The sequence below is a fragment of the Pleurodeles waltl genome, chromosome 1_1, assembly GCF_031143425.1.
Source record: "Pleurodeles waltl isolate 20211129_DDA chromosome 1_1, aPleWal1.hap1.20221129, whole genome shotgun sequence".
Taxonomy (NCBI): domain Eukaryota; kingdom Metazoa; phylum Chordata; class Amphibia; order Caudata; family Salamandridae; genus Pleurodeles; species Pleurodeles waltl.
Window position 1 is genome coordinate 615940315 of NC_090436.1, and position 22793 is coordinate 615963107.

Sequence of the window (22793 nt, forward strand, 5' to 3'; positions counted from 1 at the left end):
GCATACCAGAGGAGGGGTAGGGAATGATGGAACCTTTGTGCCATCATGTGGCAACGGATAACAAAGAAATGTACATGCAATGGAATTCAATAAACATCAGGTAGGAGAGGGGGCATCTCGTAAAGTAAGGACTGGAACGGGGAGGACCCTTAATCGGGGTAATGAAGATTACCAGTAAGTAACTGGCTCAATAGCCAATGGCTGAAAGGAGCTGTCCAAAAGCCTCTTTCTGGATTTGCATCGTCAAGTATATGTGCGTGTATATGTGTATGTGAGTATGTGTAATTTGTGTTTTGTGTTGGCAATAGCTCTAGTCAGACAGCAAATGCTGTATGTAGGTGAGCCCTAAAAATGAGACGTCTGTATGGAAAACACTCGGGTAGGAGCAAGTAGAGTCCTAACATCACATTAGAGACAAAATATGTTTTCTAGAGATGTCCATGTTTTTTTTTGGATCACTGGGTTCCTATATTTTTGCATCACAATCTACAGACTGGAATTAAACTTGAGGCATGGCTCCCTTGGTGCCTCTATTGTCTGTGCAACCAGCAACAGTGAAGTTGAGCAGCAGCTAGATTGAGAAACTCCAACATCAGAGCAAATAAACTTGTTTTTAATTGGAGAGACACTGCAGGAGATGTGTTAATAAACTTCAGAAGGAAATGCTGACTACTGATTTATTTGTTGAGGAGTTAGAATCATACCGAGGAAGGTCCATTCATCTACTCTCCATAGGTTGGAAAAGTAATACAGGTAAACTGCTTACTAATAATATTTGTTCCGTGCAGCACTTACAAATGCATATGTGCATTAGAAAGTACAATTTAAAAAGCTAGCACTGGCAAAGCCAAAAGACTTGGCTTATTTTAGGTATGTATTCTTTGTTGTCTGTTGTAAATGTTGGATTTTGTCATATGATATACTTGGAACCATGAACATACCACTCATACAGACACCCATACGTATAGAAAATGCAACGGCACATTCAGTACACACAGCGGTACATATGTATTTATTTTTAAGTGTTTGAACACAGCAAGGTGGATATTGGCACATTCAGGCAGATGAAGGAGGAAGATATATGTGGCCCAGTGGCTGAACCGTTTAATACATGAGCTAAATGACTGACGGTTGTAGGTGGGTACAAAGGTAGATGAGATTGATTGATGGGAAACATCATTTAAAATTATGCATTTACCACGAAATCCATTAATAATTAAGCCATTACCACGACTATGCCTTTACCATGCATACCTTTACCACATGTGCCTTTACTACGAATATACCTTTACCACGAAGTTCATTCTAAAAGCATAAATGGTAAATGTATATGCGTGGTAAAGGTTTTAAAGGTGTTATTTTTTATTTTGTAAAGGCATGAATGGTAAAGGTGTATGCGTGGTAAAGGTTTTGTAGATAAGCACAGGTAAGTATTAAGTGGTTTAAGTGTTTATATATATATACATATATATATATATATATATATATATATATATATATATATATATATATATAGGGTCTTTATGTTGGATATGGGTTTTGTGGTGGTAAGGGCATTTTTAGGATTCAGGGTGTCTGGGTTTTGGGGTGGTAACGGCATTTTTAGTTTTTAGGGCAGGTATGGGATTAAGGGTGGTAAGGGTAATTTTAGGCTTTAGGGTGGGTATGGGTTTTGGGTGGTAAGGGCATTTTTGGTTTAGGGTGGATATGGGTTGTAGGGTGGTACGGGCATTTTTTGGTTTTAGGGTGGGTATGGGTTTGGGGTGGGAAGGGCATTTTTAGGTTTCAGGGTGGGTATGGGTTTTGCGGTGGTAAAGGCATTTTTAGGTTTTAGGGTGGGGATGGGATTTAGGGTAGTAAGGGTATTTTTACAGTTTATGTTGGGTATAGGTTTGGGGTGGTAAGGGCATTTTTAGGTTTTTGGGTGGGTATGGGTTTTGGGGTGGTAAGAACACTTTTAGGTTTTAGGGTGGGTTTGGCTTCTGGGGCGATAAGGGCATTCTTTTGTTTTAGGGTGGGTATGGGATTGGAGTGGTAAGGGCATTTTGAGGTTTTAGGGTAGGCATGGCTTTTGGGGTGGTAAGGGTATTTTTAGTTTTTTAGAGTGGGTATGATTTGTAGAGTGGTATGGTCATTTTATGAGTTTAGGGTGGGTATGGGTTTGGGGTGGTAAGGGCATTTTTAGGTTTTAGGTTGGTATGGGATTTAGGGTGGTAAGGTAATTATTAGGGCTTAGGGTGGGTATGGTTTGTGGGTGGCAGCATGTGTGTGTATATATATATATATATATATATATATATATATGTATATATATATATATATATATATATATATATGCAAATATATATAATATATAGGTAATATATATTTAAACATATCCACAAATATATACATTACATCGAATAATATGGGAGATAGCTAGAAAACACATACACTCTGATTGAGAGTTGAAAGAAATATTAATTTCCAAGTGTGAGCACTGGAAGGATACAAGTAATCCAATAAAAGAGGTTATAAAGGGGCTATGGTCCAGAGAAGGGAGAAACTGTAAAAGGAGCAGGACAAACACAAGACAGATCAGGACAGCCATCAAATAAAAACTAAGCAAATAAGAGTGACAACAAAGGCAACCAGAAGTAAGCAATGAGTTGTGTCAAGGCCCACTGTAATTTCTGGTGCACTCCACAATAGGTTTTCACCTACCAGATAGGCGCAACCTAAAAAACGAGCAACTTAGCTATCAACACTGAGGCTTTGGAACTTTTAATTAACAGCAAGCATAGCATGAAGACATGTGAAAAATAAATACAGATTTAAATTATGGTCATTGTAACTAGATTATTAACCCTTCCAAAATTACGCTTAAAAAAGGCACAACTCATCAAATTTTGTAAAATGGGAAGAAACATTTGCTATTGAAGAGAAGTAGGTTATTTTAAAAAATTATTTCAAAAGCACTTTTAGATCCTGTTAGACCTCACTTCCTTTGCATGGTTTTCCTCCTAACTTTTTGACTTCATTTTTGCTGGCTTTAGGATTCTATGCACTTGACCACTGCTAACAGGTGCTAAAGTGCTTATGCTCTCTCCGTAATACATGGTAGAATTGGTTTATGCCCAATTGGCATATTTAATTTACTTGTAAGCCCTTAATAAAGTTGCACTACCTGTGCCCAGGGCCTGTAAATTAAATACTACTAGCGGACTTGCAGCACTTGTTGTGCCCTACCAATTAAATAGCCTTTTAAACATATCTCACGTCTGTTATTGCAGCCTGTGTGTGCAGTTTTGAAACTGCCATGTTTACCTGGTAAAATATACCTTTTGCCAGGCCAAACCTACCTATTTAATACATGTAAGTCAACCCTAGGGTTGACTCTGGAAAGCCCAGCGGGCAGGGTGCAGTGTATTAAAAAAGTGAGACATATACGTTTTAGTTTTACATGTCCTGGTAATGGAAAAAAAACTCTTAAATTTGTTTTTCACTACTGCAAGGCATACCTCTTGTCAGGGAGACCAGATCCTCAGGGTTTGCGCATGTTCCCAACATGTCCACCTCTTGGCAGCTCCAAACTCCACTAGATATTATATCACAGAGTTAAAGAATGGCCAAGTGGGGGAATGGGTTTTGGGTTGGGAACAGCGGGGAAGGAGACCTGTGGAAGCAAGAGTTAAACAACACAACTGCAAGATTAAACACAATGACTTTCAATAAGCTTTGTTTTCAAATAACATTATACTGAGAACTTGAATGGCCTAGAGTTTCACAATAACTAGGCCTCAGAAATCTGGGTACGTGGAAGTCAAGAAGGATTATGCAAGCTGTAATATGAGCATTCCAGAGTTAACATCTCACACTTTGAATATTAAACACTCTCCTTAGTTCTTAGAATAGTCACTACATTATAAAAAAGATCAAAAACACATGTTTTTTTCTTCATGAATGAACTGCACTAGAATCATGAATAACACTTCAACGTCACACTCTGTCTAAGAGTCTTAAGTTTCAATTGTTCAGGAATTATTATGCACATTAATAATCAAACTGTACATCAAAGATTTCAAGCTCTAGAAATGATCGAGCACTCTGCCGATTGGTACTTCAAGAGTTAAATGCCAGGAATGAATCGTGCACACTGTTGCTGATTCAAGCGTCAATATTCAAAAGCCATGAAATGATCACGCAACCTGCCGATCTGAATGCCAGGGTTTCAATGTCAGAAATGAATCGCGCACATTGCTGCCGATTCGAACATCAAGATGCAAATGTCATGAAATGATCGCGCACACTGCCGTTTTGAATGCCAATAGTTTTAATGTCTGGAATGAATCTCGCACACTGTTGCCGATTCGAACATCACGATGCAAATGCCAGGAAATGATCGCGCAACCTGCCGATCTAAATGCCAACAGTTTAATGCCAGTAATGAATCACGCACACTGTTGCCGATTCGAACATCACAATACAAATGCCATGAAATGATTGCGCACACTGCCGACATGAATGCCAAGAGTTTAATGCCAGGAATGAATCGCGCACACTGTTGCCGATTCAAACATCACAATGCAAATGCCATAAAATGATCGCGCACACTGCCGACCTGAAGGCCAAGGTTAAATGCCAGGAAAAACAATCGCACACGCGATTTCAGAATTAGGCCCAAAACTCGGATGTCACTGAAAACGGAGTCGGGGGCCTAACCCGACCTCCGCCTTACCGCCCTGCTTGAGGATCTCCTAGGAAATGAGGGTAGGCCTGGAAATGCTTAGGTAGGCCTCTGGAACTGGAGCTCAGGAAAATGCTGCTGCTCTGCACTGGGACCTCTGAATAGTGAGCACGTGGAGCTGGGCTGGCTCCCTTAAATAGAGCCAAGCCCCGCCCACAAGTCACACCCAGCCATGCTGCAGGAAAGGCTTCTAGAAAGTCTTAGAATAGGGACCATTCCCTAACCACACCCTGTAAGCCTGCAGCAATGCCTTGCAAATGAACAATACATTACAAACAGCATTAATGGCTTTTCAAGGTAAAAGTTCTGCAATGCAAAAGGTTAACATACGGCATAGAAACACAATGCATGAATTATGACGCTAAATAAGAACTGGGTTTTTGCATTTACGTCACCCATAGAGCACGCACTGTCCTGATGTTGACACCTCTCGCATAGGCTAACATGGAAGTTATTGTATTATGTCTAAAAAGTGATAATTTCCAAATGGGAGCAGATGACCAATTCATGTTTGGTGTCTTTGGAATTGTAATGAAAAATCCCCTCTCATGGTTGTCGGCTTTTAAATTACAATTTTTATAATGACACTTTTAGAAAGTTGGCATTTTCCTGCCTTAGCTGTTTAGTGTCTGCAGCCTGTCTGTAGGTCACATGACTGAGTGTAACTGGCAGTTGAGCTTTGTGTATTCCTACTAGACAGCCAGATACGATAGAGAGGTTAGGTGTTCCTGGATAGGCCATCACTGGCAGGGTGGGAGGGCAGAGCTTGGCACAGCCCTATCTACACTTGAATGGGCTGTGTTGTGCCTTCACACAAAGAGCTGCATATTCCCTATAGTTAGTCTGGACTCAGGGCAAGGAAGGCAGAATGCCTGGGGGCTTCAAAGGGAACCCTCTAGAAACTTCTGACACTTCTAAGTAAGGCCCAGATATAAATATTGGACCCCAGACACCAACTCTGTAGTACACTTCTGGACTTGTGGATACTCTGCCAGAAGGAAGGACTGCTGTGCAGCAGAAATGACAGCCATTCTGCTTGACTGTTGTTCTGAAGGACTGTTGCCTTGCTGTGCTGACCTACTGCCTGCTGCCCTCCTGCCTAGATGAGAAGGACTAGATCTGCATCTGTTGAACCCAGGACCCCAAAGTGACCCCAAGGGCTAGTTGGCTGGCCTCCTGACTAGACCCTCAAGAACAGAAGGCTTCAGCAACCTTGAACCCACCACCTAACCTCTGCCATCTGTGAGTTCTACACTGCCAATTGGTGCCAACTCAGCACTGGACACACCGTAGCCTGCATTGGAACCAGTACTGTTTGAAGCTTCCCCAACACAGGCCCTGGCATCGCAAATCTCTCATCAACAGTAGCCTCGATGATTGTGCAGGTTCTCGCATTGCAGCCTCGCAGCTCTTTGGAACTGACACATCACCTCAACTACCTGAAGCATCCTCAATTCCAGGCTTTGAACTGCAAGGCCTCATTGACGGGATCCTTGACGATGATGCAGGACCTCACATTGCAACTCCTTGGAACCTATGCATCACCTCGGCAGCGCAACACATCCTTTGTGCAACACTCCGCAACCAGGATTTAAGATACTCTTGTTCAGCAGACCTAACTGGGTCCCTATAGTCGTCCCGTGCTCCTTCGTGGTCAACCTGAACTTATAATTTTGTCCCAGTATGTCACGACCAGCTATCCATAGTTGACGCTTTGTGCTTTTTTGAGCTATTGTCACTGAAATATTGATTGGATTTTTGTTGTTTTTGTGTTGTTTGGGTCTTTAAATGTTTTAAATGTTTCTAAATTGGTGTGGAATTTTTTGTTGTGTTTTGTTTTCACTTTATTACTGTTTGAAGTGCTGTATAAATACTTTACACATTGCCTCTAAGGTAAGCCGGACTGCTCTGGGCCAAGCAACCAGAGGGTTCACCACAGCTTAATTTAGGGTTTGCTTGTGCCTCCATTCACCCCCCTCAAATAATAATCCAATTTCCCACAGATCCCTTAAAACCACTTTCCAAAAAACACATCAGAGAAAATATAACTATATTGGGTCACTTCAATTAGCCTGATTCTAGGGATTAAAGGAACCTCTGCTAAAAATATCTGTTTGTGGAAAATCTGTCATACACCGAGAAGCTCCCAAATGATAGTTGTAAAATTTGTTAAAAAATCTGTCATGGTACTTCTATCTGGTTCCCCAACAAGTCCCTAAATTTGTAGTTGAAGAACTGGCACTCCATGGAGCAATATTGACCATTATATTGGTTAAAGCGCTCCATCAAGCTCTCAACACAAATATCATTGGCCTTTTATCCTAAGGTGGATTTTTAACTGCATGTCCTGGCAAAAATATCTTAAAAACACCACAAAGTAGGGACATGTTCAAAGCAACACTGCCCAGCGTGGTAGCCATTGGAGCACATCTCTTGGCATCGGGACAGGCCTGCAGTTGGATAATGCAGCAGATGAGTTAGCAATGTAGCATGTTGACAATCACCAAAGTGGAAACAGCAGGCACAATAGTTCATTCTGATGACAATACATTTCATGTTGTCTGCTATGGACGCATACATGGCTACTTTTGGCTGTCTGTCACTCTATTCACAGCCCCATTAAAGGAAGTTGATTAATACATGGCTGCCAAATGGTCCTATTTAATGTGTGTAAATGCAGCTAGTGTGGGGTTTCCAAGGAGGGAAACACCATTTTGTGTAACTAATGATAGTTTAAATAAAGCTACATATTTGTGTGGATCCAGGAAGGCTACTGCTGGCACAACAAGCATCACATTTTGATAGGCCTGTATAATCTCCACTGACTTAAAAGTCACATAGCTCGAATACTTAAAATCAGCCTTGAAACTATCCGGTGGTGAAATAAAGTGGCCAAAATCCATCACAAATCGCTATTCGGTGGAAATCCTTTTCATAGGAAATGAGATGCCTGAAAGATGTGCTTCTTTTAGCAAAAAACACGGAAACCTTCCTATTAAAAATACTTGGACTATGTCTCTTTACAGCTCTGAAACTAAAGTCTTTGCTTATCCTCTTCTGGCCATACCTTTGGATCTCAATTCATTCCTTATTTCCTTGTCCCTTCCGACTGTTCCTTCAAATAATCCATTAACATTTTATTTTCCAGCATACACTGAGCAGTTGATTTTTACAACTGTTTGCCCTTCTGTTTCTACTATGTGCTTTCTCTCTTCGTGCTAGTAGAATCACTTTGATGATTTCCTTCTTATCCTTTAAATATGACTCCTGGTGAGTTTCTTTTCTGGCGTTATCCGTGCTTCCTCTATCTCTGACTCCTGGTGAGCTTCTTTTCTGGGTTTCCCATGCTTGTTCTATCTGTAGATAAGCTGTGTCCTCCCCAACCCTAGAAAGTTAAGCAATCATGGGGAAGAAGTTGAGCAGTATCACTTGTATCTATGTGTGAAAGACATGTGTTGTGACAATGACTCACATGCACTGTAATATTCCTGATTGTGTCATTTTTCTTGAGCTTACTCTTGCTTCTGTCGCATGCCTTGCCATCACCTGCTCTCCTACCTTATTTGGCCACACAGACCCCTGTCTTTCACCTCTCCATCAGTAGCATAGCAAGGATGCCAGGGGCCCTAGGGCATGCATGGAGAATAGCCCCTATGAGTGCTGTTGTCATTGTGAAATACAACAATTGTCAGGGTTACATGGGCGCTTTAGTGCCCTGGGCCCTAGTGCCACAGCACCTGCTGCACCAATGGTTGCAATGACCCTATAGTCTATGTGACTTACCCATTGATTTGATGTTTTGGGGTGATTCCTTTCCATTATACTGCACTACTGACTCTTCAGGGGCTACCCGTATTTTTTTATTGGTATTACTTCTCGTGCCCCTTATTTTAATAACACACCATGTCTTTCTATCTGTCCACTTTCACATTTCTTTCAATCATCCCCTTTTCTCATTATCGTCTACCCCCTCTTTCTAAGCTACACATAACATCATAGCATAGCATAACATAACATAACATAACATAACATAACATAACATAACATAACATAACTGTTATGTTTAAGTAATGTTGTACATTAACATAACAATTGTAATCTGCACGTTCATCGTAAAGTGCATTCTGCCACTAAAGAACACATTTTTATTGTTATCATACTCAATGGTACACATTTTACCTACCTGAAAATAATGAAATGAAAGACTTACTGAACCCATATGATTCAAACCTGTGACAATGACGTGAAAATCAAGCTCCTATAGTGGCTACATTAGTCCACTTTCCCATGAAACTGAATGGACTAATGAAGTGGTTCTTAACCTGTGGTTTGTCGACCCCTGGGGATCTGTGACGCCTGCTCAGGCAGTCCGAGATTGCTTCGAAAATTAAATAATATTGTTATACGGTTCCCACTAAAAAGCTAGGACTTGGTATTAGGATGACAGAACTTAAGGATGTAGGGACTGAAACCATCTACACCATCAGGAAATGTCAGCCTAGTTCCTAGCTAGCTCACAGTGCCTCACATGAGCTTCTAAACTTCCCAGAGTAACAGATGATTTCGCCAACCTCAAACATGATCACTTTGACTCCCAAGGATGTCATGGAAACAGATCTCACCCTTTCTTTGTTTACTCATGCATGCCCAGGATAAACACAAGAAAAATACGAGTAAAGGTTTTCGATTATTTATTGAAATAATCGTATTCTTATAGAGAGAGAATGAGCTGTGATTATTAGGCAGATGAAATATAGCATTATAGCCAGCAGTACCAACATGGTGAATAGAATAAATAGTCCAACCGTGGCAATCTTATTTCTGTATATTCCTATTTATCAGTACCTATACTCTGACAGCATAGTGGGTGTACCCTTTGCCCGATCTAGGAGGATAGCCTGAGACCCCCATGCCTGGATAGCTGAGCCAGGGAGTCGGTCTAGAGCGAAGTTACCAATCCTTTTCTGTAAGATGGAAGATCAGTGTCAGCAGCATATAGAACACAGGATTCATTCCAGGACTGTCACGGCTAGAGTGGTCCTCTAACCCCTCTACTGCAGTGAGTCACTTATAAAATCAAAACTACACTGTGTTAGAAGCACAGCTCCCATGCAATGATATGTCTAGGTTTCTGTAGCTGTCTCCAAATGGCCAACACAATCCCTAGGATATCTTGTTCTATGTTCCTACCCTTGAACAGAGGGTACATATTATATAGCAAAAAAGGCTTACTGAAAACAAGCAACATTTACAGCGTATTCTCAGAATAATATCATACAAGCATAAAACATGTAAAATAACATTGCTAAAAATGTCAGCCTAAATGTGTAAAATTTAAAGATAAAAGTGGAGAACCAAAGTAGGCCCAAGAAGGCCTCATGACAATATCAACAAATTTATAAAGTGTGTATAAAGAAGCAACATGTAAATTGAAAAATGTTAAATGTTCTGTAAATTTGAAAAAATGTAAAATTGGAACATAAACTCTGTATCCTCATATTGATTTTTGGGAGCAGTGCAAGTCTATCAAACAGAATATAGAATGGGCGATGGATGGCCAAAGTTTAATTTAGAAAGGTTCAAAACTTGCTATGTAAATTATAGTTTTGATTTTTTTATACGTGTGAATTAAATGAAATATTTTATCATTTGTTTGTTTATTTGATTGATTAGTTGTTGCCATACTTATGTACATAGTTTTGCAGTTCAAATCATAAAAAATGCTGTCCCACTGGGGTCCCTGAATTCCAATAATATTTCAGTAGGGGTCCACATGTTCCAATAATGATTAGGTGGAGGTCTATAGAGGACAGAAGGTTAAGGACCACTGGGCTAAATCATTTAGGACTAGGGCATCAAATCTGACCTGTTTCTCAGAAGGTTTCTGCTCACCCCTTGCCATCTTCTCCCCCCTCATCTCAATATCTTTGCCAAATTGCCCACTGTCTCTCCATGTCCCCTTTTTTACCAGCCCTCCTAACCCTCCTTCTCCTGTCATAGCTCCTCCATAATTTTTTCAGATTTGTCTTCTTTCTCCATCAGTTTTAGCTGCAGCTGCCTTCTATTCAGCAATCCATTTAGTCAGCAATACATTTGATAATTCGCCTATCCTCTGAATCATTTCCACCTCCCATGTTCTCATTCCTCACCATTATTCCCTTGAGCTCATGTAGTCAACATATTACTTTATCAATAGAAGCCATGCCAACAAGTTTGGGAAAGTCAAGATGTGTTCCTCTATTAAAGGAGTTAGGTGACCTTTTTGTCTTTGCTAATGTTTGTTCCAGATGCTGAATATCATTTAAAAAAAAATGCTCATTATGACGCATAAACAGCATCGGCCAAAAAAGCCAAAATGGCCAAACCCTGTGTGACAACGTATGCATGCACATGCGTCAGCATGCATTCTGGAGCAATTGTCATGAAGTGGCGGCAGTTTTGGCTGTTTATATTACTCTTCCAAGATGTCAGATGTCAATCTTGAAGCAGTACATTAAAAAACTAAATAAAAGGTGCACAAAAGTGTAGAGAAAGAAGAGTTGGCCCCATAGCACACTGCAGATGCTGGGCTCTCTGAAAAAGCGAACCATAGAATTTTAAAGAAACAGTCCAGGAAAGGGCCGGGGAGCAATGAAGGCGTGGGAAGATGCCAGCGAGAAAATGAATGGAGGGGAAGTAACATGGTTGGGAGCAACACAACGGGAATGAGAAAGAGTCAGGGGAGCAACAGAGTATCACGGGACAGTGAAAGATAAGAAAATGCTGAGAGCGATGGGGAGGCACAAGGGGGAAATGGATGAGCTTGGGGGAGCTCAGGAAGTGAGAGAAAGCAGCACACAAAGAGAGCAAAAACACACATGCACTCCTATGGAGCGCTGAAAGCAAAAAACATATTCATGAAAGTCAGGTCTGGAATGACAGAAACTATATAGTCAAAAGGATGGTAAAGAAGTTATGCTCCATAGAAGGGGCAAACAAAGTAAGAGCAAACAAAGCCACCAACTAAGACGCAAGCAAAAGAGATTGATAAGAATTCCAGCCAATGAAAAGCAATAGGCTAACTGAAAGCCTACTCCAAATATGGCTATATAAAAGGAAAACTTAGATAAAAATCAACATTAAACCTTTGACAACAGAGAGCTACACTGTCTGTAGGCGACACCTAGAAAGGATCCCTATTGTCAATTGATGCAGGGTTGTTGCTTGAGTTTGGATGGAAGAGTCACTGCCTCCTCAAGATTTACTGTGCAGAATATGAGTTATTCCCTGATGGCTAGAAGTTGATGAGGACAGGGAGAAAGTTGGAGGACAGTTCTCAGTAACTGCATCCTCAAAAGAACTGACTGTCTGGGCCCTTTCCCCTGTTTACCGGTGAATGGAGGAAGTGTATAGAGTTGTTGCTAATGAGCGGTGATTACTGTTGCAGCACTGTATATATTGGAAAAGGAGATACTCAGCAGGAATTGGACTGATCAGCCATGGACCCACAAGGACTGGCCTGCTTGGGTCCAGAGTATTCATAGGTGTAGGAAGGAATCCTATCATGAAAGGCACTGCTTTGCAGTTGTGGCCCCATAAACATCAGATATCCAAGCCCACGGCCATATTACATAATTACATGGGGTACTACAGACATTTGCAACTCTTTTTCTGCTGCTGGGGCTTTTTCATATTACAAAAGGGGCAACAGACACTTGTCCCTTTCTATGACGAAGATCACGTGAGTGAACATTTTGTGCATGTGCAATTTTAAGGGACATGCATTACTTTGCATGAGGCGTGGCACCACGCGCACACTGAGGCAATGACTTTGACCGTAAGTCCACGACATGTTCCAGATGTGGTTGTAGAGGCAAACTGATGCTTGAGAGGCACATTGACTGTACAGGAAGTAGCTCAAAATCAGTGTGCACGCCAAGGAAGTTTTTGAGAAGGATGGCCAGATATTGTCATGTAGGCTGGTGCATTTATACTGAGGACATTTCTGTGGGGATGTGTGCCCATTCTTGAAAATAGGTTGCGTACACTTGCATCAAAAGATGGAGCCATGCTGCTATTGTCTTGAATGAGCTCAGGAGTGAGTCTGCGCTGGTAAGAGCACATTTCTTGCAAGTTTTTTCTGTAGTTTGGCCCTTGATCTTATGTTGCACTTTGCACACCCTATAAAGGCGTGCTGGAGCAGATCAGTACGGAAGGCGGAATTTGTGGAATCCAATACCAAGGGGTATCATTGTACTTAGGATAGCTCTGACATGAGTTTAGCATGGTTTCAATCCTTTCTGCTACTTACCTGCAGCACAGTACTAACACAGTCTTTTGTTTTTAGGATACATAAGAGGGTCCCTAGAGATTGGTTGACCAGCTAGGTCAACACAATGGAAAGGGCTCCATGTTGCCCATTCTGGCCCAATATCTCCTATGCATCTTTCAGACTTTGGGACACCTCTTTCTTTTCATTCACTCACTGGGATACTCCTGTACTCATTTCATATTTAGGGGGTTTACTGGTTTCTGTGTCCCAACCATGAGACTCCAGTGACAATTGTTACCTTTACAAATAACACAACATCTTTCCACTTGAGCGTCACTTCACTTTCCATCTCTATCTCAACACTGTCCCCCTGACTCCTCCTACTCTCATTTTTTCTATGTACAGGGGTGTTTTTAATAGAATGCCTAAATAAAAGCAAAGTTCAATAATTGAGGCCTAATTCACCAAATTATTTTCATTCATGAAAGTATTTTATGGCCTAGTTTTTTATATGTTCATTTTGTGTGGCAGATATTTACTCAAAACATTTCACCTTTCTTATTAGATACTTTTCTGTTTTTCTTGACCAGGTGGACAAGAAAATTATTCGAACTGAAATCGGAGTGCTCCTTCGGCTTTCACATCCAAATATTGTAAGTTCAATTCCAGTGTTTCATAAGCATTCCTTCAAATATATTTATTTTACAAGAATCTGTAGACAAAGCCAGTCGATTGGTAGTTATTCCACGCAATTACACGGGACAGAATCGTAAAAGCTTGTTTTACTCTTTCAGAGTAGGAGGTGGTGTTCCAATATGAGAGAGGAAACTAACGAAATTAATGTTTTATTGTTACATAATTACAAATATGCTTTCGCCGCATGGGAGTCTATTCATAGCTATAGATTATCTAATTAGTATTTAAAATATTTATCTTGTAAACAGCATAGCGGGTGGCTGGTAGGGCGGCTGATTTACTTTTCAAGAAAGATCCCCTGCAGGTCTGCAGGCACGAAAAGACGATTGGTTACTTTCTTATGGAGAAGCAATAAAAACTTATTTTATATGAAGCATTCAACGTCCCAAAAACACCCAAGCGTAGTAAATAACACGTGTCAGGCGGTACTATCATAGAGGGGCTCAATGCAGTATCCTAGGAGGATGGCCTACAAAGTCGTAGCACTCTGACCTTCAGGCTAAGCACACACGCTGCTGGTGCATTAGCCCCAAATATTCTTAACATTGTTAACCACTTGCTAGCTCTGAACTGGCTTGAAGTACATGTGGGTAGTCAGTTCAAACGTATTCGTGCACTTAGTGAGAACTGGAATACATTACAAAATTTGCATTGGTGCAAATATGTCCCAAATGGTCTCTTGCACAATTATTAAACACATTTAGGCCCTCATTCTGACCCTGGTGGTTTGAAACCGCCAGGGCAGAGGAAGCACCGCCAACAGGCTGGCGGTGCTTCTTGAGCCATTCTGACCGCGGCGGTAAAGCCGCGGTTAGAAAAGGGGAACCGCCGGTATCCCGCCGGTTTACCCCTGGCCCAGGGAATCCTCCATGGCGGCGCTGCTTGCAGCGCCGCCATGGGGATTCCGACCCCCTTCCCGCCATCCTGTTCCTGGCGGTCTTAACCGCCAGGAACAGGATGGCGGGAACGGGTGTCGTGGGGCCCCTGGGGGCCCCTGCACTGCCCATGCCACTGGCATGGGCAATGCAGGGGCCCCCTAACAGGGCCCCATAATGATTTTCAGTGTCTGCTTTGCAGAAACTGAAATACGTGATGGGTGCCACTGCACCCGTCGCACCCCTACAACTCGCCGGCTCCATTCGGAGCCGGCTTCATTGTTGAGGGGGGTTTCCCGCTGGGCTGGCGGGCGGCCTTCTGGCGGTCGCCCGCCGGCCCAGCGGGAAAGCCAGAATGGCCGCCGCGGTCTTTTGACCGCGGTGCGGTCTTTCGGCGGTTCCCTCCAGGCGGGCGGCTCCCGCCACTCGCCGGGGTCAGAATGACCCCCTTAATATGGAATGTGGCATATCAGTTTTGGTCCAGGGTGAATTCCTTTAAAAGTTTTGGGCTTGGAATTGCGAAAAAATGTGAAAAGATTAAAAATGTGACTTACCCCTTGCTGTTAAACCATTTCCGAAGTAATTAAAAAAACCTGATCGATTAAACAACCTTTGTTAGGCAAAAAGCGGACTTTGGAGTAACAAGAAACAGAGGAGGCGTTGACTCTAATTTAGAGCATGATTTAGATTTTGGCGGACAAGATCACAACATGACATACATCCTATCAGCCATATTAAAGGTGCATTATTTCCTATGGCATTTGTAATGCGGTGGGCATGTTTGTGATGGAGTATCTTCTTCACCAAGTTCAAAATCAGGCAATTAGTTTAATCATTTACACTTTCATCAGTCATATCACATGGGGGTTGTATGGTTCAACTGTATGGTCTTCATTGTTTCCTTTTTCTACAGGACTTTAGACTTCCATCCTTTCTTTCTCTTTTACCTACACTCATAGGCGTAATTTAGGCCCCGGCAGCTGCACCCTAGGAAAACAATGCTGTCTCTAGCAGAGGATTCAGTTTCATCTCAAAATTCTCACCTAAAGCTCTCAACTCTGTACAATTCCCATCTCCTCATAATCTGCATTCATCTCACCATGAACCCTACCCACTGTCCTCGGAATGAGTGATTGTTTCAAAATTATTTATCACTCATCTCTACTTTTAGTTTGCGCATTGCTAATTTGTTTAGAGCTGAATACCTTACCCCACTTACATCCAGGAAAGTTTTAAAACTCTTGCATCAATTTTCAAACGACAACATTGTTTCAAACTCTGTAAAAATGCATATTGCATTTCAAAAGATATATATACATATATATGTGTGTGTGTGTGGCTGTAGATACACATGCTCTGCTATCTCTTAGCCCCTTTGGATGGGGAGGACCCCTAATAGGAATACCAGGTCGATCCTCCAGATGAATCAGACATAGCATCATATCCTTCCAAAGCCTATATGCTCAAAGACACTATTGCCTATCATGCAGTGATACAAAGAGATGTTCAGCACTTCAATGCAAAAATGGATGAGGTGTAAGACAAAGATAGTATCCTGGTTGAAACACTTCCCCAATCAATAAGGACAGTTGTGGAAAAATGCCTATTTTTGCATGATCACACCCATTTTCTTTTTGGACTGATGCTGCTGTTTTTGTGCATTAGGGCTCACTCTGCTAACTAGGTCCCAGTGCATATGCTCTGACCACTAAGACATGTTGAAATTTGCTATACTAGTTATTGGCATATTCAACTTACTGTAAATCCCTTGTATACAGTATACTCAGGGCGTTGAAGTTAAATGTCACTAGTGGACTGCAGATTATATAGTGCCATCACTAAAGTAACAAATCATATCAAGACTGCAGGCCTACCAACAGTAGCCTGGTGGTGTAGTTTTAAATTCCAAATTAGACCCGTTAAAATAATGCCCCAATGCCAGACATAAACACTCCTTTTAAATATTAATGAGTCACCCCAAAGTTAGCTTTAAATGCTAATAAGGCAGAGTGCATGACGTGAAATCTAGTTGCTTATTTCCCTGGCCTCAACTCTAGGATTGGCACAGAAGCTCTGTACAAGGGAAGAAGATTTCTGCCATCTTGGTTTTAGGGATGGGCACTATGAGATTATTTGCACTAGGGCACATCAGAACTGCTGCAAAAGTGGATAGGTTTACCTCTGGGATCACTGTGTCTATTGGTTAGAGAGAGGCCAGAGGTCACCCCACCCACAGGTTAGTGCATAAATGTGGCATCCCTACGTACCCTCAAAAGAACACTACTAGGCCTGGGCATTTCAACCTTTGTCCCACACCTCTTCTCTCTGGCTCATTCCAAATCTTTCTAACTACTATGATCTCCCAAACGTTCTTTTTCAACCTTCTCCCTCCATTTTAGCCAAAATCACCCATGTAACATGAGTACATATCCACTACTCCCAATAACAATTTAATAATTCCCCTTTCTAGTCCATTCCTATCATTCTGACCTACTTCAAAACACTACTAAACACACAAGAACTCAAGAACACAAACTTAACACAACTAATCCACAAGCATAAAAACATAAAAACACATATTACCAATCTACTATCTATTTACCTCTAATCTTGAGCTCCGGAGTAGCGTGCTACTTACCGCAAAGAGATTCAATGCCTCATCAGGGGTAGTAAGTGCTATATAAATACAATTGATAATTACTACCTTTATGCAGTAGATGAGGCGCTTTCTAGAATTTAAATATGATCCCTGTATAATAAACATATTCCTGACACCCTAAACACAGCCATGAACCTAAAGGTGAGATGTGAGTTCCAGTCCTTTTGGGATGTGTTTTGTAGTCATCACAATGCCTCTATGGAACCATGTGCATCAGAAGCACTGCCAAACCTATGAATATTTGGAGAGGACAAATGTTTGGTAATAAATCTTCTTTATATAAATATCAATGGCTGTAGTTTCTTACCACAGTTTCAGCTATGCTTTTCTGTTTTCTTTGGCTGTTCGGCTTAAGATCTCTTTTTTAAAGTCATGTTTTATAAGATGTGAACTGCAGGTGTATGTAATTCTTCATGCCAGAGATAACCCTATCAACTGCAGCAATAGTCATTTTAGTTTACCAGGCAATCCAAAACCTTCAGACTGGGTGGATACAGAGGCAGCAGATATGGTAAAGGCGGAGGTGGTTTCACCAAACACAAGCAAACTGATGGGAGAAAGCTGAGTTCTTCCTTGCACAGTGGAAATAAATTGTCTCAGTTCAGTGGGTACTCTCAGTCATAGTGCTTCAAATTCTGCACCATGCCACCAATGACCCACCCTTCCACCTTGTTCTCAGCTGGAAACAACTTTGGCTTTTCAAAGATGCAATTGAACTGGTGCCTCTGATAACGTGTCCCGCCCTAGGTAATTTACTTAGTCTGGGATTCGTTTTAGGCCAATGAATCTTTTGACTCTGATTGGAGACACATTAAGACGAGATAACTAATCAGCATATCAATCGATAGTTCAACAGTCTCATCAATATTCCCAACCGCAAATTAATCAAATCAGTTAATGACATTAATAGGAATCCAACTCACTATGACCTTTCAGCCATGAATAACCACACAAAATTTTGTAATAGTTAGGATATTTATTCCCTTTTAATTACATTCTACTAGCAAGTTTATTAGTCTCAAAACCAGGAAACACATCAATAAGGTCACAATATGGCAACTTGAGTAAGATTTAAGCAAAGCAAAGATGATAAACATTAGAATAAAATACAGCGTCAACATGGATCTATTTGGCAGAGTATCATTAGCGCATCTATTCAACACAGCAAAGATTCAGTCATTTTGTCCTTTTGCACCCAAAATTAGTGAACTCCTTGACTAACCTCGAATTAGCATTAGCATGTTGGGCTTCATACAAAACAATCTAGTAACACAAATTTGGAAAACATCTAACTATGGTCTCTGTCAAAAGCAGTTGGTACCTAGAAAGGAAAGGCAAGCACACAATTACAATTTCATTATCATATAGTTACCCTCCGTAATGGGTCAGCATACAGAGTCAGTCTTTGTCCTCAGGACAGTAGTCGATTCGCCATTCAGCCAGGATAGAACAGCAAAGTCTCAGCAAACAGGGCAGAAAGTTCTTCCCTCTTAAGGAGGTGAAGTAAATAGATATCAGGCAAGACAAGGTGGGGATGGTTTTGAAGGATCAAAGCAGCAAAGGTAAAGACGGAATGCCAGAGTAACAGCAGGGGTGTCCCTCTAATGGCTGATGTCTCCTTGTGACACAACGTTAAATTGAATTTGCCAGACAAGTCTCTAATTTCCCATTGGTCAGTATTTGGTGCACCACTATCTCTGTCCAATGGTTGAGTGGTCACCTTACTAAACATTTCACCTCAGACAGTTCTCATACAGTTCATTGGCTCCTGTGATTTACGTCTTCATCGAGTGAGATGGCAGGTAGGAAAAGTTACACGCACGGCGTCAGTCAGTAGCTCCATTGTCCAGTTCAGGCGACCTTGTACCTGTTGCGAATTACACTGTTGCGTTCAACAAGAATGCCTCCTTGAGCAAGTCGGGTCTCATGAGAAAGAATTTACTACGGAATTTTCGATTATAAAAGCTACACTCCAACACCTCCACACTAGTATGACAAATAGGTGTACTTCCTCTCTTTCCTGATCTCATAAAAGGATGGCTCTCTCAGACCGATCCTCGATTTAAAGCTGCTCCATGAGTACATCCTGTTGGAACATTTTCAAATGACCACCCTAGAGGACATCATCCCACTGTTTCAGTAGGGTGACTTCATGATGTGTTGGTCCAGAAAGAAATCTACTTCACATCCCCTTCCATCCAGCATACCATTGGTACCTCAGGTTTGTGCAAAGTGGGCAACACTACCAGTTAAAGCTCAGCCATTAAGAGTCATTATTACCCCAAGGATCTGCAGCACATCTGCTCAGGAATGCTAAGCATGTTCTCTGTCTTGATGACTAGCTGATCAAGGCTCAGCAGCAGACGACAATGACCAGCATGCAGTCAGACAGCAGTGACCTTATCTTGCAGTCTGGGGTTCACTATCAATGTAAAACAATGCCATCTCTAGCCCCAACAAATATAACCCTTCCTAGGATCCGTCCTCAACATTATTACAGTAAAAGCATACCCTAGGCAAGGCAGGGCGATAGCATTCCAAAGGCTGCTACTTCTTTTTAAAAACAGGATGCCCTCTTACTGTACCAATGTTAATGAAGTTGCTGGGCATAATGGCATCATGCCTTGCCATAGTGCGGCATTCCAGAGTGCACATATGCCCACTTCAGGAGTGCCTTGTGAGGCATTATTCAGTGGTGGGGGGTGATTGGGAGGATCTAGAGTTGGCAAAGACCAAGGGCCATATGTACAAACACTTTTTCCCATAGACACAGAATGGGTAAAAAGCTTCGATACATCTTGCCCCAAGACTCTGCCTACTCTCCTATGGTAGTACAACAACAATCTGTTGCACAGCAGGCCTTGCCCGACTCTCTTCTGCCGGTGACCATTATTAACAACCACTCACTCACAGGGTGGGGAGCCCGTGCCAGCCACATAACTGTTCAGGCCATATGGACCTCACAACACCAGAGGTATCATACCATCTTCCAGAAATTACTGGCTATCTGCCTAGCCCTGAAAGTCTTCTTCAAGCTCATCAGAGGGAAAACAGTCCTCCTAAAGATGGACAGCATGACACCCATGTATCTCATCCAGATGCAGGCGGCACACACTCTCCCCAGGTGTCTGAGCTGGTGCAGGAGATTTGGTGTTGGGCAATTTGCAACAACATATGCCTTTTAGCGGAACACTTAGCAGGGTGGGCAACTTTTCAGACTTGCCACCAATGGGAACTGAACCCACAGTTCCTCCAGAGGTACTTCTGTCAGTGGGGCACTCTGCCCATTGACATGTTCGCCACCCAGGAAACACAAAATGCTAAAGCTTCGCCTCAAGTTACCCACATCCACAGTCCATAGACAATGCACTATGTATGAAAAAGTCTGAAATATTTGCTTCTGCTTTGCCTCCTCTATCACTCATTCCATGTGTGGTCTGGAAAATGAGGCAGATATCCATGATCATCATCCTAGTGGCATAAACCTGGGCCAGACAACCCTGGTCGCCCATGCTCCTGGATATGACCATCAGCCCACACGAGAAGGTACAACTGGGGCCAGACATTCTTACTTAGTATCAGAGCCAGCTTGAATATCCAGACCTCTGAGCTAAACTTAGTAATTTGGCACCTGAGGACCTAGAATTCGGGTACCACAAGCACCTGGGAGAGTGCATGTTTATTCTTCTTGAGGTGCGCTGGCCCATTTGCAGATTTTGATGTTTACGATTTTGGGGTTTAGGGGTCGGTAGAGGTAAAGGGAGGTTAAGAGTAAATTAAAACATGAGAGTTTGGGGGAATAATTAATTAAATAAAAATCTATAAAATATATCAGAAATTTAAAGCATAACAATTATATATACTTACCTTATAAAACTATATACACTTACCTAATATTAAACTATGCTTCTCACTGTACGAAGATGGGGTTGTTGCTGTTATTCCAATGATATGGTACATTGAACTATGCTTCCTGTTATAAGAAGATGCATTAATATAAGGATATACACAAGATACATGTGTTTATCAGACAAGTAAATATTGCTGCTTCTATATACACACAGGTGTGTATATACACAGGGGTTTATTTCAGCTCCTAAAACTTTACAGAGTGTCACGTATATATGTATGTATAAGTTAATTTCATTTTTTTTTACATTCTACTCCTTTCAACCTTTGTCCCATCCCTGTTCTCTCTGGTTCATCCCAAACCTTTCTGACTACCATGAACTCCCAAACATCCTTTTTCAACCTTCCCCCTCCTTTTTAGCCAAATTGCCCAACTAACATGCGTACATGTCTACTACTCCCAATAACAATTCATTAATTCCCCTTTTTATTCCATTCATTTCATTCTGTCCTACTTTAAAACACTACTAAACACACAAGAGCTCAAGAACACAAACTTAGCACAACTAATCCACAAACATAAAAACATCAAAACACGTATTACTAATCTGCTAACTATTTTTCTCTAATCTTGAGTACCGGACTAGTGTGCTACCTGCCGCAAAGTGCTTCAATGCCTCGTCAGGGGTAGGAAGTGCTATACAAATACAATTTACAATTACAATGACTATCTTTATGCAATAGATGAGGCATGTCCTGTAATTTAAAGACGACCCCTGTACATTAAACATATGTCCGACACCATGAACACAGCGATAAACCTAAATGTGAGATGTGACTTTCAGTCCTTGTGGGATGTGTTTCTTAGCCATCACAAAGCCTCTAAGGAGCCATGTTTTGGTGCTTCGGACGTGCTGCCAGACCTTTGTCTCCTATGAACGTTAGAAGATGACAAAGGTTTGGTAACACATTGTCTTTAAATACATATTTATGGGGGCGATATCTTGCCACAGTTTGAATTATGCTCCTCTGTTTTGTTTGTTGTCTTAAGATCCCGTCTAAAAGTAATTTTTATAATGATGTAAACTGCAAGTGTATGTCATCTGTATCTGAATCTAACGCCAGCGCTGAATCTTGGTTCTGAAAGCAAGTGCAATGGGCTCAGATAAAAGGATGAACATGATCTATTAATCAGTTTCAGCCATGAAAGCAAACAATAATCCCTTTATTATTGCTGTCATCACATTTTCTTTATCTGTGAGGCTTTTGGCAAGAGGTGGTTGTTATGACTACTTGGTGTAACCTTTAATAAAGAGAATAAAGGCACTGACCTGGACATGTGTGGTGTGCTTTCTTTGCAGATCAAACTGAAAGAGATATTTGAAACGCCCACAGATATCAGCTTGGTCCTGGAATTGGTCACAGGAGGAGAGCTTTTTGACAGGTGAGTTAAGAACAAACAACTGCTTGAAAATGTCACGTTATCCAAGGATGTTCAGGCTGCAATGCACAGACAGGGTGTAACATGCTTTTGCCACCTCAAGGCCACTAGACCTGGAAGCTTTGTTGTTAACGTACTTCCTGCAAAAGTGCGGGACACAGAGAAATAGATGCAGGCAGGCACAATGGAATTATGGTATTATTGCAAAGTAGGGTAAAAGGATATACCAGGCCACTCTGGAGACAGGAAGAGCATGATGGGCCTTCCTTTCACCAGAATGGGCCAGATTCAACAAG

At 41.6% G+C, this 22793-nt stretch overlaps 1 protein-coding gene across 1 annotated transcript in view; it reads left to right on the forward strand.

The window, feature by feature from the left end:
• Positions 1-22793, forward strand: part of CAMK4 (calcium/calmodulin dependent protein kinase IV) — an 892231-nt gene that overhangs the window by 456706 nt on the left and 412732 nt on the right. The window contains exons 3-4 of the mRNA XM_069226461.1: positions 13568-13630; positions 22418-22500. Of these exons, the coding sequence (XP_069082562.1) occupies positions 13568-13630; positions 22418-22500 (146 nt within the window). The remainder of the gene's footprint in view (positions 1-13567; positions 13631-22417; positions 22501-22793) is intronic.